Raw genomic sequence first — 16,825 nt, 5'->3', positions numbered from 1 at the left:
TCCCGTAGGGTAATGGTACCTAATAATAAGTATCATGCGAAAGTAGATGAAAGCTTGGGTAACGCACAAGGCAACTTACCTAAATAATTAAAATAGGTAGGTACCTACTTAACAATTATCATCAAAACGTCAATAATTTATAAAAAGCCTTTAAAGCCTCACCTATAATTCATTTTTTTAGTTATGTGTGGAATCTTATACTTAGATTAAATTAAAAATGAAATAAAACTGCACAAGCCGTTAATTTAACCCTTATAGGTATTATACGTAAATAATAAATGGTTATATTACATAGGCAAGTACGTACTGTGAAACATTTGGCTCTAGTCAACAAAGACCGGGTACATAATACGTGACCGACGATAGGCAACACTTTACTAAATTGCTGTCCAGCAGTTAGCGAACCAACGGCTGAATGCCAATTGTGAGCTGAGCTCTCAGCTAGAATGTAGCCATCACAATAAACAACCTTCACCTCGATTACTTTACGGTATTTTATAGACACCTACCTGCATAAATAACATTCAAATCGCTCGAACATCGGTACGATTCGTAAGCTAACACAATATAAGTCACCTAGCTACTTTCAATCTTATTACGTATAAATTTAAGTACCTACGTTATAATAAAGTAACACAATTTTCTTAATTTTCCAAAATATAGTCTTAATCCAATTTAATCAAAAATCCATAAAAAAGCTCCAGTGTTTTAAAGATTTGAAATCTTCGGTAGCAACAAACTAGACCACGCTGCTTACCTGACCCCTATCTACAAATAAAATTATATAGTACCTATTTAAGTAGGTACTTACCTTAAATATTAAAAATCTCGTAAATGTTCATAATTTAACTTCCTGTAATAAATATTATTTAAAAATTTTAGATAAAATACTTATAAAAAAACATCATAACATAATTCATGGTTTGTTTTAAATAGGCATTAAGTGAAAGTTAATATTTTTATCTCACACCCTCAAAACGTCAAAATTTGCATAAATTTTGCCAGTGAAGCTAATTTTGTAGAGTAATAAAAAATCGGAAAGAACACAAATGAAACCTACCTACAGCTTAAAAACAGAATCGAAAGTGTTGTAAACAAACAAACAGCGTAAGTGGGTAGATATTTCGTAATATTCACTAGCAGAGGACATTCGCTATCGGCCACAATGAATAGGTACTTAAGTAAATGTACTCACTTGATTTGGCTAATAACAAGGACAGTAGATGAACATGAGTTTTGTTCGGAGTGCGGATGATCGTGTCAAAAAATACGTGACATTCGCGCGGCATGCGGCCATAAGTTGCTGGTTGCTGGCACTGTTAACTTACGACTAACTGCAGCGCGGCTTCCACCACTAGCACAGCGCGGCCCTACACACCTACCTATCAGCGTGCGGTGAACGGCGGCAGTCCATTTATAAGTATTATAAGTATACTTAGATACTACAACTATCATATTTAAACCGCGTGCCTATTTTTAATATTTATTTAATTGTCTAATTCAAAGATTACAAAAAAGCCAGTAAAAATTAAAGTCACGACAAAAGCATGGTTACTTTTCTACACAAGTAGGTATTCCTCATTTTATTCTATAAAACGATTTATCTAACTTGGTTAATCTACGATTATTTTTAACCGACTTCAAAAAAAGAAGTGTGACCCGTATGTTTATAGTATATTGCTGGTATTACACAATTATGTCAATATGAGGCCTCATGTGGTGACCGTAACGCCAGCAAGATCGGAAGTGACACAGAGCCTCCTGCTAGGTTTGTGGCCGATCGCCATCGTATGTGACCAAGAGCAACATAGTCGTCCGCGGAGACCGTTGACCGTGACTTTTGTGCCGAGGTTTTTCTTGCAGCTTTTTTTTCCGGCTATAAGACGTAAAAAATGACTATTCAAAGTGTAGCTATGTTACCTACTGACATTGAATAAAGAATAATACTACGTACCCTAGGGCTAGATTGTAACTACGTAGGAAAAAAAAATAGCTTTTTCTTTAAAGGATTTAGGAGTCCAAGATAACTCTTTACATCCGTCCGTGACGGAGACATCAGTATTATGGTTAAAAATTCTGATTAAAATTGCCATTCAAAATTCTAGATTAAGTAAATTGTATTCATCTTGGGTTTATGTATACGTTTTTACAATAAAACACCAGATATTTTAAATTTGTCAGAAAATAAATTTAAAGCTCATGTGAAGCTTACTTTATGTAAAAAAGCTTATTTTAAGATTAATGATTTTACCTAAATGATAAAAATGTCTGGTATTGAATGTGTTCCTCTAGTTATTAAATAACTTGTAATGGATACCCTCATTGATTTAAAATATGTGTTGGCTATAATTTCTCGTTTGTCGCCAAATATCAGTACTCCGCGACACGCCGTTCAAAAAGTTTTAAAATTTTTTCATGACAGCATAAAAAATAAAAAGTACTGAAAAAAATAAATAAACCAACTTCAAAATCTGTTAAAACCTATTAAAACAATATTATGATTATATATTTAATATAAACAAAAGCTAATCCTAAAATAATCAGATAAAAATAAGTACCTAGAATTTAATCAATGTTAACTTACCGAGATTGCATATAAAAATTAAAGTCTAATATCATTTCATTTAAAGATCATAATCTGATATTTGGCGAAAAATCAGATTGTTGCCAAGTGCTGTAGAAAAAAAAGATGCTGGGGGGAAAGGCTTATGTGCCACCAAACAAGGCTTATTACTTTTGAACGGCATACAAGACAAATTCTGGTATTTGGCGACGACTTATCGTTTTTTCTGTGTAGTGAGAATCGCGATCCGTGATGGTGGTAGTGCCAGGATAAGGGACACGAGTCTAGCTAACCTAAGCGTCGACTACACGCCTAATAATGCGAAATCTTGATCATGGTCACGCTTGAATAAGGCCTATATAAAATTAGAAATGTGTCTACACTCAGCGGGATCCCCTGTCTGGGAGACATAAGAGTGATGCAGAGAATTAGATCTGAATTTGTTCTACTGAATTATCCTGAAAACAGAATTTGTTCCGTTAAAAAAACGGAAATACAAAGTTTTCTAACCGACCTCCAGCCAGCGGGATATTTCCCAAAGTTAAGTCTGATGAAGTATAAATTGGTATTAACTTTTAGATCTGTATTTATTCTGTTCAACAAAACAAAAAAACTACTTCTGACGTCCTTACTTCAGCTACAATAAAGCTGCAATGAAACCTCCAGTCAGCGGACTTTTTCTCTCAATGACATTCTTTTGTAACTTTTACACTAATCTAATAAAAAATTACCTATTTACGACTATAATTTCACTTAAATTACCTATTCGTACATCTAGTGCTTAAATTAAAAAGTATAGAATTTGAACGATATTATTTTAGTGTAAAAGTTACCAAAGGAATGTCATTGAGAGAAAAAGTCCGCTGACTGGAGGTTTCATTGCAGCTTGATTGTAGCTGAAGTAAGGACGTCAGAAGTATTTTTTTTGTTTTGTTGAACAGAATAAATACCCCCTATTCCACCTATCCCACTTGGCCATCCCACCTGGGTGGTAAGAGTGGAAAAAATAATCCACTTTTCCCTCCCAGGTGGGATAGGTGGAAGAGGAGGAATTGTAAATGTTCTTTTACCCCACCTGGGAGATTATTACGGCCGCTCTTCCCACCCAGGTGGGATAAAAGGAACATTTCAACTCCACTCTTCCTACCCCATGGCCCCAGCCGTTAGCGAATTAATACTATAATCATCATTATCATCAACGTTCAAATAATCAAAATAATAAAACTAGCATTTAATTCGTCATAAATACATATTTAATATAGGAACAGGAATTATCGACGCATCATTTCTAAAAAAAGGGGGACATCGATTTCACCCGTTATTAATTGCATCTGTGTATTTTGAATGATAACGTCCCGAGTTACGTACGCACTATCTCTCTTCTTTTTATTACAATTTTTTGTAAATGCCATATAGCGGTTTCTTTGATATGAGGAGTTTAAAAATAATCGTTTTAATAAGTGAAATAAAGTTAGCTTAGTACTAGTTTTATCGTTAATTGAGAAATGCCATGCTTCGGAGTAATTGTTAGTTCGATGCTTTTCTCCGAACACACACCACTGCTCAACGTGCGCGTCATTTTTGAGCCAGAATTTCAAAAAATATTTTTTAAATGATTCCGTGCTCAGTTCTCCGATCATTTGTGATTGTATATAGTCCCATCCATCGTTAATTTTGTCTTTCGGTAGCAATGGTAATGCTGCAGTTAAAGCTACGATCCTTCTCTTGTCGTTATTTTTTGTAAGTTTAAATTGTTTCGCCTTTTTCCACAAACTTTTATTAAAATGGTAGTAACAACCCTTCATTGTCACGTTTGGAAAGAAGGACTGTATGGCTTGCCTCAGAGGCAGTTCAAAATCGGACATAACGCAATCTGGGTCCCAGTCTGTGATTTGAGTTTTTAGCAGGTCAAGTAGAATCATATATGTCTCTTTCTTTTTATTGGGAAGCAGGGCATAAATTAACGGGATGATATTAGTGTATTCCATCGAACTCCCCAAGTCACAATGAATTGTGACCAATTGTAAAAATGGTTCAGGGCAAATTCTGAATGTACCGTCAATACAGAAATATTTTGCTGTGCTCATTAACTTTATAGCCCACCCACACCCAAATACCAAAATGCGTATATTGTTGTCCGCATAGTCTGCTATCAAGAATGATTGATATTTGGGTGGAATTTCAATTTCTTCGAAATTCTTAAAATGTATTTTGCTCGTACTAACGAGGCAGTTAGTATTCTTATTTATTTTGATGGGCCCTGGGGTAGGAAGAGTGGAGTTGAAATGTTCCTTTTATCCCACCTGGGTGGGAAGAGCGGCCGTAATAATCTCCCAGGTGGGATAAAAGAACATTTACAATTCCTCCTCTTCCACCCATCCCACCTGGGAGGGAAAAGTGGATTATTTTTTCCACTCTTACCACCCAGGTGGGATGGCCAAGTGGGATAGGTGGAATAGGGGATAAATACAGATCTAAAAGTTAATACCAATTTTTAGTTAATCAGACTTAACTTTGGAAAATATCCCGCTGACTGGAGGTTTCATTGCAGCTTGATTGTAGCTGAAGTAAGGACGTCAGAAGTAGTTTTATTGTTTTGTTGAACAGAATAAATACAGATCTAAAAGTTAATACCAATTTATACATCATCAGACTTAACTTTGGGAAATATCCCGCTGGCTGGAGGTCGGTTAGAAAACTTTGTATTTCCGTTTTTTTAACGGAACAAATTCTGTTTTCAGGATAATTCAGTAGAACAAATTCAGATCTAATTCTCTGCATCACTCTTATGTCTTCCAGACAGGGGATCCCGCTGAGTGTAGACACATAAATTAGAAAGGTATAAATAAAAAAAGTTTCACACAGGTAAAAAGAAGTTTTTATTATTTTTCTGAGAGTGTTCAAGTATAGTACGGCTAATTTAATCAATACACGAAAACAAGTTGGTTTAACATGCAATGTACAAATTTTAATAAAACAAAGACCAGGCTTTTTAAAAAAATACATGATTCTCTTGGGGCATTGGAATCTGCGTATCATATCTCAATCTATAATATATTATTATGCATTTTAATTGCACAGTAACACGATTTTATCAGGTGATTTTAATTAACCCGATTTGAAGACCACAATCGATAATTAACTTTAGTTTTTAATACTTTCAAATCTAATGTTACAAGCAAAATCACGAAATCCAAACATTCAAACAATACATAATATAAATAATAATAAAAATATCACATTTTTGATCCATGATACATTGCAGTTCCATCTGTAACTCCCCCTGCGATAATGTTCAATCAAGACAAAAATATGTTATAAGTATATAAAGATCTTAACGCCTCAAGTCTGAAACAACATTGAAACGAAACACTCTTTAGTTGAACAGACAAGACAGTAAGTTGTGATGGACGTGTGGCACAGCTAGAATTAACATGCACTACTTAAGGTTGTGCCACACAGTGCGACGGCCGATGTTTAGGCCTGGCTTTCATTGGTGGTGGTTTCGATGGTGGTGCCCTGCTTGTTGTTCTTGGGCTTGGGCGGCTGTTGTGGCGGCTGCGGCGAAGACGTAGTAGGGGCGGTGTCGCCCTCCTGTCCGTTCTGGCGTGGCGCCGGGGTTCCAGCTTGGCCCTGTTGTTGACCAGGAGCCTGGCCCTGCTGATAGTTGCGCGGGCGCATGCGACGGTACCCGCCGCGGTTCATTGGCCCCGGGCCGCCACCACGACGTCCACCGCGGAAGTTGCGACGGAAATAGCTAGAATATGGAAATAAAACAATAAATTATACTGATATCAATCAAAAACAGCCAGTCATGTTCTGTACATCTCTATAGCAATAACTTACCTACGCTGCGGTGGAGCTCCGCCAGCCTCCTGACCTTCATCCCCCTGTGCGCCCCCCTGGTTGGACGGGGGCCCACGTCGTGGCATCATACCACCTCTGCGTGGAGCTCCTTCACCACCACGTCCGCCACTTTGACGGGGGTAATATCTATAAATAATACAATTAATGTTTAAATACATTAACTCTTTTACATTAAACTGTTTAATCAGGTGACAACTGTAATGTTTGCATTGAGTATCAGTGGATTATTAGTCAAAGTGTATTATTTAAATTAATATCTAATAAAGAATACTCACTGGCGATGGTAGCCGCGGCGTTTGTCAGCTGCATAAGGCGAGCCCTTCACAGGCTCGCCCCCGGGGCCGGTGACACCAGCTGCCTCATAACCTTTCTCCCCGGCAACCACGGCAAATTCCACCGCCTCACCGTCGCCGACCGAGCGCACAGCCTTGCGTGGATTATTCCGGGCAATTGCTGTTTGGTGAACAAACACATCTTCCTTCGTGTCATTCCTAGGAAAAGCAAAATGTTAATGTTTCAACAAACATGGGTGAATGTGTTTCAATTAACGAAACATTGCATTTATAGGTCACATTTATAAAAAAACTAACCTGTTGATGAAACCATATCCACTCTTGACGTTGAACCATTTCACCGTGCCGGAAACTCTCTCAGCTGTCATGTGTATGCATCATCCCAAGCAAATGCCGGAAAAATAAAACAGAACACATTGAATAATACACCTTTTTACCAAATACACATACTAGAATTGCCTGTCATATCTCTAGTTGTATATAGCAGTTAGAAAAATAACTGGTCCAAAAACTCAAATACAAATGTACAATACACCTACAGGATAGGTATTTCTTTTTATTAATACTTAAGCAAATTTGTTTTATGAAAAACATGAAAACAAGTTATAGTATGTTGACCCATACACCACTAAATATTTAAGTCTTAGTTTCTATAACCATAAATAAAACCTGGGGGTTAAAAAGACCACATAGAAGCAATTCATCTAAAAAAGCAATAATGCAAAATGACATTTGCGCATCTAAAAGTAAGTGTGCAATGCAAACAAACATCAAAAAGCAATATTGCTTGCTTATATGTATATGTTTATAAATTACTTTTTATGTACACTTAAAATTTAATCAAGTATACTTAAAAATAATGTACAAGAAATTTGGAGGTATGGCAGTAATAGGTTCAAATTCAAAAGAAGGATCATGAAACAAATATTAAAAGGTAGGGTACCTACTATTTTAGATTTGCAAACATCCAGTTTGTATGGAGATTCAGTACCCACCTATTAGTGTTGGAAGAAATGAGCAGATGCATCTTTTAAAACTTACTTAAAAACCTATATGTAAATAATTTCTTCCAATTTATGTAAATGTGGCAAGAAATAACTCGAATTTCAGATAATCAAGTGTCATTGTAAGTAATTCTGCAAGCAAGCTTGATTCGCTGAGCTTTTTTAATAATAATAAAGGTAGGTATGTAAAATGGTCTTTATTTAGAACGTAAAAAGTATAAGTAGCGTATCTAAAGCGACGCTACGGCGTATCTGCCCCGTAACGGGTAAATATAAAACAAAATTAGAACTATGAAAGTAATCCAATTGGATTCTGAAAAAATAGACAGTGTATAAAATAGGTACAAGAGCACATGCACGGCGCATCGCCTACGCCTCACCCAGCAGTTATTGATTTATTTCGCACGACGGAGCGACGCGAGCATGTACTTATAGCGCGCTGCCGGGGTCAACATACGATCAATACTCTATAAACTAGGACACGCCTACAAATGCAATAATCATAAACGTATCATATTTCATCTCTAGATGTATATACCGGCAGTTTTTGGATCCAAAAACACAAACGTAAAATAAGATCATATAATACTGTTGCCATGTGCTTTCGATAACATAATGCCGGAGCACGCGAAAACTAAGATGGCGTAGCGACACTCACCAATGACCTGCTTTTGTTTAGCCGCCTTGGGTTGTTGCGGCTGCGATGGTGGGTCTTGCTGTTGCTGCTGTTGGGGCTGCGGCTGCGGCGCCTTTTCGGTATCAGCCATGGTGTAATTGGCGAACGGCGATGGTGGTTAGATGGTAAAATCCTCCACGACCTCTCTCCTCGATGTTCACCGCTCTTCGATCGTTACTACTCACTGAACTGACTGACAATTTTGTCTATGGTAAGCGTTGCGTTGCTACGATATTATAAAATTATTTTATCGATAAAAAATATTGTTATTATCTATTTTGTTATTGCTCGGACTCACAATTATTCAAAAATATACTAATAATATAAAAATAATTGTTTACTTGATATTTGGATAAGATTGGTATGGAATTATGTTGCAACTTATATAGCATAGAAACAAACAATCAAACACCCGTCCATGCTCCCGTATTTAACGAGGGCGACAGATTGCGAATTTTGTTATTCTTGTTTACGTGTTCAACAATGTTGTATATTGTGCCGAACATTAAGCTGTCGAATATTTGGCGCTTTGGCCGACAGCATTGTCGAATATTCGGCCAAATCACTATTCGTGGCATTTCTAGTAATAACCTCTTAACCGAAACCACACCCCGGATACTCACACATGGCTGGGGTTCATAATCCTGCCTCCTGATTTTCGGAAAACGAAATATACAGATCGACGGAGAATCTTTTCACTGTTAAAAGCAGCGTATTCATTTTGTGAGGACACTCTTAGTTTTTGAGACGTTCTTCTGTTTTATTTTCTGATATTTTTATACTATTTAACATAAAATTTCGCACTTTGACATTTTTAATGTCGTTGTTACTAGGACAGGCAAAGGTACTAAATTATTCAGTCTAAATGAGTTAGGTTAGTATGCATACTACCGCCCACGAACCAAACGAGCGAACGCTCGCGAGCCGGCGAGGTACCTGAACCGAATCGCTTTGCGTAAACATACTAAAATTCATTAGATATAAATAAATTGTATTTAAAAAGAGGCATTATGACTGCTTTCCATTGTCTTTCTTACTGGGAAATTGTAAATTTTACCACCTGTCTAAAAAAATATAAAAGCAACTTAATATAGTCCTAGCGATTATCTCAAAATCTAAAAGTTTCCTCACAGAATTTACCTGATATTGTCGAATGTATCACAGATGTTCAAATATCGATATCGATAAAAGGTATGTATAAAGTGTATTATACATCCCTAGTGTGTTGAAGTGTTGCCAATATAAAATATGCTATTTATGTATTGCTATTTAATAATAATACTAAATAAGCTTTGTTAGTTAAATTGACTAATAAGAGACCAATATTATCACAGTAGAAATGTTCATACAATGTGTAAAAATCATTCAAACCAATATTTACTTTCTATGTTTTTAAAATTTTAGTCTATGGAAAATTTGTTTGTCGGACTCCTAGTGACGCTGACGTTGCAAGCCAAAAAGTTGGCATGAACATATTGAACATAGCGATTCACGCGAAAGCAACTAGATGTCTCTGGCAATGATAAAAGCATAGAATCGCATAGAATATGTTTTTACTCGACTACGGCAAAGTATATAAACAAGGGTTATGTGTATAACCGCTAATGCCGCATAACTTCTAAACTATCATTAAGTCTCGCAACACGTTATGCTCGACATGTTCGACAGCGTCGCACCGCACAACAGCGAGTTGAAGGCTATGTGACGTCACACTAAATTCAATGTGGCGCCCTATAGGTAGAGGACAAGCAAATATAATATATTATAAGGGTACGATGTACCTAGGTAGATTAAGATTGTATTATTGTGGTTACAGATTAGGTATTAAGTAGGTAGTTCGTTGGTATCATGTTCGGTATTTCGAAATGTACGTACATAGGTACCGCAGTGTTGCTTATACATATACCTACAACTGTAACGAAAACTTTGAGGGATGATTCAGGCCATGATTCTGAGTTGATATCAAGTGGAATTTTCCGTCGCAAAAGTATGGAACGGAAAATAATTGAAAAAAGCAATAAATTTTTCATGAATTTTCCGACAGGAAATTTCACTTGATATCGACTCAGAATTATGGTCTGATTCATCTCCCTCACTATTTGTTACGGTGTCACTAACATCCATACCTTCTTGTATGTCTACCTGTATATACTTGTGTGGGGTGTAGTGTAAGTGACATCGTAACCAATAGTGAGAGGGATGATTCAGCTTATTATTTTGAGTTAATATCAAGTGGAATTTTCCATCGCAAAAGGATAGACTTGAAAATAAATTAAGAATAACAAAAAAAATCATGAATTCTGTGACGGAAAAGTCCACTTGATATTAACTCAGAATCATGGTTTGAATCATCCCCCTCAGTATTCGTTACGATGTCACTAACTCCCTGTATCATACTAGATAGTAAGTAAGTAATTATTTCATTATGTTTCATCTACGAATAAATAATAAGTCCGTTTCATTGACAACATGCACTGATGTATAACAGGTAAGTATTCAGAAAATCAAATGAAATAGGTATACTTTATTGCACACAAACTAAACATAGGTACTTACAAACATTTATAAAACATCAAAAGTATTAGGTGTTATGATATTAGGTTTTAGGTATTATGTTACTAGGTGTGGTAAATCTCATTGCAGGTACTTACTTACCAATACAACCTGTATTCATGAAAAAAAAACTCGAAAAGTAAGTAAGTACCTAGGTATTAAAAAAAACTCAAGTGGATGCTCCTACTAATAGCCTACTGTACTCTTGATGACTTATACCATTTTATAAATAAATAAACACAAATAATAAATATTTTATCAATGACGAGATGTAAGTACATAAAACATAATGCAAGCACGTTGTCTCAATAAAATAAAAATAAGATCACTCAGTTTATTTTTTTTATAACTATTTTTATTCAATATGATGTTTAGGGGATATTCGTGATCGCATAATGCCAATCTATCTATGGTATGCGATTATGTAAGTACATCAAAATTAATGGATGTCGGTGTTATAGGGTTAGGAATAGGGAATGCAGAAGTAGGAAGACGGAGAGTCTTTTCACTTTTGATTGGAAATATCAATCTCGCGAGATCCCGAAAGTTTAGGGATCTCGTTTAGTTCATAAAAAAATGTAAAGTTAGGATGGCTGAATGCACGGGAGTGTCAGCACAACGGGTAAAATCCTCAAAGGAATGGGGTCGCTCCGCGTGTGAAATCCCCAGGAGGCTTCTGAGCTTCTGGAAGGAGTTAGGTTAGCTTACGTAGTCAACAATAGCACGCATAATGGGCCATCTTGGAGTCTAAATGCGGAAAACAGAGCCCATTATCTAACTAGGATGGCTGAAAACGATGAAAACTGCAAGATTGTGATAGTGAGGATAATTAAAAAAAATTTTTTTTAAATAAAACAAAAACCTTAAAATAATTAGGTTTTCTTTGGAAATCAGCTTAATCAAAACAAAAAGTATAACTCAAGGAGATTCGCCCAATCCCGTAAATCTCGAACGGGATCTCGTCCTATTACGATTCGCGAAAATTAGACTAGATCTCGCGAGATCGGGATTGCATTCCCTAGTCAGGGACCTAGAGAGGGAGAGTCCATTGATCTAGCCATTGATGAAAAATATTTTACTATAGAGACAAAGTGACATACCTGTCAGTACCATAGAATAAACAATAATGCACCTTAAGATTGGATCTACCCACCCTTATAGGGATATGTACGTAAGTGAGTAGGGTTGCCAGGTCTAAAATACAAAGGCCGGAGTCGGCGCTATAATAAGGTCGGAAATATTGTCCTAAAAGCCAGGAAATGTTTTTTAATAGCTAAACATACCGGATTTACAGCTGGGCTGATGAAAAAAGTATGTGTAGTCACATGCAGTTCGATCTCCGCTCGTCCGGCCCGTCGTCGTCGGTATCGCCACTAACAAAAAGCCTAACAAAAGCAGGTGTAGCCTAACACGCAAATATTTGGCCGGAAATGACTGCAAAAAGCGAAACATGCCCTGCTAAAGCCGGACACCTGGCAACCCTATACGTGAGTGACTTATTGGTATGGGTATTAAAAAAGTATTTGATGGCGAACAAAAATTTATTTATAATAAATATCGAATTTTACTTTTATCTAAACATTCGTTTAATTAAGTGTTATGGTAATTAAGTATTTTACACAACATGTCTATAAATTGGACTCTACTTTTTCCATGAGTATTTAGTTTTGAGCACAATGTCACTAAATCCATACCAATTGTAAGTTCGCCTTTGTCATTTTGAACAAAACGTGTAGGTATGTAAGATTCACCGGTTAAAAAGTAGAGGTTGCCTGATAATCTATTTTCATCTGTATTTCTACTTTTAGACGTTGTGAAGTATTGTGTATTTTTATTCAGTGCAGTGGTTTTTCCGTCACTGTGTAAAGTTGTACTTGCAGACTTCATTTCATCATCAGCAAAATCATCATCAATAAACGTTTCGCCGTCTTCGTTAACTTCACTTATAACTGTATCATTTTCAAATTCTCTAGTCTGCACTTTTGGAATTGATACATTTTTGCCTATTACTGTGCCATGCCTCTTTATTTTTTTAATAGTTTCATTTTGGGAATTTGTGGTCAACTGACTTAATGTACTTGGGAAGTATCGATTATTATTGTCAGTAGTAACTTTTATAAACTCATTAGCTAAAACATTATCTAAGTTACTCTTAATATTCTTCTTATCAGAAATATAATAAATATCACTGTTATTTTCAGTACTCTGTTCTATAGCATTTGTGACACTATAGTATTCAGTATAAATATTTGGAGTCGTTGATTCTCTTGTAGTATAATTGTTTGAGTTATTTCGATTGATGGCTCTGATCTGCAATATATCTGCTGTAGAGTTATCGTCTTGTTTCGTTTTATTTGTTCCATTGTTTTTCATGGAAATTTGCATTCCCATTTCCAGTAACAACAAAGATTTATTGCTATTGGTGTCATTAACCTCATCAGTGGTAATACTGGCTAGATCATCGTGAATTGTCTGAAATAAACTATCAGTGAAACTTACATCTTCTTGAGTGATGTTGCTGTGAATATTGTGGGACCGATAGTCTAAATCGTTGGGTCTACCTTCTTGTGAATAGTTACTTATTGTGAATGAATTTTCCGGGGTAATTGCTTGTTTTTCTAATGTGGAATAATTGTACTCTAATGTCCGACGTCCGTTTTCAAGTTCCTTTTCAATATTTGTGATAGAAGACACAGTTGTGATCCCACGTTCATATTCAGAAGTATCTAATGTGCCTGAATTATTTTTTGTACCATCTGTTTGCTCCTGAGCTCTATTTGTATTAAAAGACTTTCCAACATAATGGTATTCATTCTTTTGTCCAAACGAGTATTCTGTTGTGGGAGTTTCTTCATAATCCAAAGATGTGAGTGGTGAAGTAGTATTAGCAATGTCAATAATATCTCGATTTGAGTTTTCAGTTATACGAATATTTTCTTGGCTCTTTAATTCTAATGAATTCAAAGAAACTGTGGATATTTTTTCGTTTTGGTGTTCTTTTTGATGGTTTTGGGGCGACGTATTTAAATAAGTAGTACCGAAATATTCTTTCTTGTCTTCATGCGACTCACTAGTTACTGATTGTTGTGTTGACTCAGGAGAAGTAGTAAATATGACTTCTGTTTGTGAATCTTGAGTTTGACTTAAATTATCTTCAGTCGTATTTTCCAATTTGTGGTATTGGTCATTAGTTTTTAATAAGTTTCCTGTAAAAGTATTTTGGGATTCACGAACGAAGCTATGTGAGTTGTTTGTACTCAAATTGTCTGTTAAGTTTATCCCACGACTTTGCTCAGCAGCTAGCGTTTCAGAAGATTTAGATTTGAGAGAAGCATCTGCTGTTCTCAGCCATATACCTCTGATTTCTTCAATGCTTTTCTTTACTACTTCGGTTGGTTGACTGCACTTCGTTGTAATATTGTGCATTAGGTTGTCAATAAGACTGTGAGAATTATTGTTTATATCATAATTTTTTAAATGAATAGCAACACATTCTTTAAAATCTTTCTCTGATATTCCTATTCTACTTTTTTCAGTTTCTGCCACATTTGATGTTCTTTCTTTAGAATTTTCACCTGATTCACGTACATCAACATCTAAATACAATGGTTGCGTACCTACGATCAAAGTATCGCCTTTATTATCATGGTTTCTTAGTGTATGTTTAGTAGCTTTACGTTGACTTACGTTGTTAGAGTATTTCTCGGATTTGCGTTTAAGGATAGCCTTCGGAGGTTGTCTTTCTACTTTTATGTTTACTCCTGGATTTATTATGATAAACGGTGGTTGTACAAATGATAAGTGATGCAACGTATAGATATCAGCCGGTTCGAAATAAATGCCACTGTCGTCTAATTTCTCACGTTGAGTTTTCTTACTGCTTTCTAAAGAACAGACGCATTTTGATGAATTCAGCTCACCGTCTGCTCTGAAACAATAAATGTATTTATGTAAAGAATTTCTTATCAAAAATAAAAAAAAATCTTACTGGACCACTGAAATAATATTCTACTAATTTGTTTATTTTGTAGAATCCGACGTCTGTTACTGCTGGCTGGATTACTGACCGTAAGAAGGGAACCTAGCAGTGATAGAATCACGGGCTGGCACATAAATCAATATGGGCATCATATAAAGTCGGCTATTATATAATTAGAAAACTAAGTACCTAGGTACATTCTGCCTCATACCTAGCAGGCTGTCCCGGAATGTCCCGGATACATTGATCTGATTTCCTAATATGTGAACATAAGCTGGATTCAATACAGAAATTATTTTGTTTTGAATTCATAATGAACAATTTTGTCACGGATGAATTTCCATATGAAGATTTTTTGTTTAGGTGACTTAATACCTATTTTTAATCTAGAAAGTACCTAATTTAAAACGGTTATAATCAAAGTCTTATTATGTGTCATCAAAACATTTTAATCCTGAAGTAAGGATAATCGGACAAGCCGAACATTTACGTGTTAAACATTGTGTAGGTATGCAGATATCTGACAACCCTATAACACAGGGTAGGTATGTAAATGTTTGGCTTGTCCGTCTTACTTCAGGCACTTAATAATACTTGGATTTCTCAAATACTATTAATGTAAGATTATACAAATAATTGAGGAGTTGGAGTAGATACTTTAACTTACAAAGTTTTACAGACTTCGGCGCAACTGAGAGGACTGAGGAGCACAGGCGTCGCTGACGCCAACACACATATCAAACGTATGAACATTATTAACGCCGGTCGCTACTGCACTCGTTTACCATAAACTCATTAAGAGCAGCTATGCACCACGGAATACACGATCCGTCACAAGTAACGACAAAGGACTAGAACGATAATTTAATTTTTGCGCATAACGCACGCATCAGCTAAATGTGTTGGTTAGGTGTCGCATGGCGAAACGTGCTTATAAATTAAGGTCGGAGAACATTGTTTACAATACCTGTCTCCAGTCGTGTTGAAATCTGAATGCATTGTCCGGCGATGCAAGCTGTGCTCGGTGCACCCACTGCCACTTATTGGGTGGACTCATCTTGATATTAAATTACTTATCAATCTTTTATCAAAAGATTCCGAAACTCAAAAGGAAAAACGGAACCCTTAGGTATAAGTAGGATCACTACCTATTGTCTCTCCGTCTGTCTGGCAAGACCCTTGTTTCGGGAACGAAGTTGAAATTAAAAAAAATATAGAAAAATAAATGTAAACTGTTACTGGCAATATTTAAATATATAAATTAATAAATTAATACCTGCGGTCTCTTTGAAGCTATAAAAAAACAGGCCATTTTCAGCCTTATTATCGTACATTTCGTAGGGGAATCAAATTCTATGGGATACTTCTCATAGACCTAGAGTCATGTTAGGACAGAAGGAAGGACTTATAATATAGCACAAGTGAAGGACAAAAACCGATGTTTTGCGATTACATACTTATTTGCACTTGCTAAACAAATTGCGGCTTATGTCGATGTATGATGATGGTATTTTAAGTGCACCACTGCTCGTGGCCTCAAAGTTTAATGAACATTCGTCGACCCAAGGGATATAGTACTTCATGGAGTTTTAATTTAATAATGAAGGCATATTAATTGCAGAATTGATGATAGTTGAGTCATTCATTGGCATCAGGCTATTGCTATCAGTCCTGACCTGACAATGACGTCAGTCAGCGTAGCGTATCATGCGCGTGTATCATTGGCTATTGCCAGATTTACGCGTTACGCTAACTTCAAAAATAAACATCTGACTTTGGGATAGCGCTGGCCTCATGGGATTCATTCTGAATATATTATATACTTACGTAGATTAGCTCTTGAGTTGCTTATTATTAGGTATTTTGTGTGTACTATTTATATAAGTAGGT

The 16,825-nt window shown here is 36.0% G+C and overlaps 3 protein-coding genes across 3 annotated transcripts in view; all 3 read right to left on the bottom strand.

Annotated features, from left to right (window-relative positions):
* LOC126379924 (facilitated trehalose transporter Tret1) overlaps positions 1-1,339 on the bottom strand; it is a 36,308-nt gene extending 34,969 nt beyond the window's left edge. Inside the window, exon 1 of the mRNA XM_050028937.1 lies at positions 1,196-1,339. The gene's annotated coding sequence lies outside the window, so the exon portion shown is untranslated. The remainder of the gene's footprint in view (positions 1-1,195) is intronic.
* A 4,079-nt stretch (positions 1,340-5,418) lies between these two features.
* LOC126380017 (Y-box factor homolog) lies at positions 5,419-8,605 on the bottom strand. Its single transcript, XM_050029091.1, has 5 exons — positions 8,386-8,605; positions 7,021-7,084; positions 6,706-6,921; positions 6,410-6,556; positions 5,419-6,320 (listed from the first exon to the last, which is right to left on the bottom strand). Exons 1-5 carry the CDS (start codon positions 8,492-8,494, stop codon positions 6,041-6,043), a joined length of 816 nt encoding a protein of 271 aa, XP_049885048.1. The 5' UTR covers positions 8,495-8,605; the 3' UTR covers positions 5,419-6,040.
* A 3,914-nt stretch (positions 8,606-12,519) lies between these two features.
* On the bottom strand, positions 12,520-15,979 carry LOC126380013 (putative uncharacterized protein DDB_G0282133). Its single transcript, XM_050029088.1, has 2 exons — positions 15,903-15,979; positions 12,520-14,884 (listed from the first exon to the last, which is right to left on the bottom strand). Exons 1-2 carry the CDS (start codon positions 15,932-15,934, stop codon positions 12,547-12,549), a joined length of 2,370 nt encoding a protein of 789 aa, XP_049885045.1. The 5' UTR covers positions 15,935-15,979; the 3' UTR covers positions 12,520-12,546.
* Positions 15,980-16,825: the final 846 nt, after the last annotated feature.

This window comes from Pectinophora gossypiella, chromosome Z, assembly GCF_024362695.1.
Source record: "Pectinophora gossypiella chromosome Z, ilPecGoss1.1, whole genome shotgun sequence".
NCBI lineage: Eukaryota > Metazoa > Arthropoda > Insecta > Lepidoptera > Gelechiidae > Pectinophora > Pectinophora gossypiella.
The sequence above is the reverse complement of the archived record's forward strand: the minus strand, read 5'-3'. Positions and strand labels throughout refer to the sequence as shown.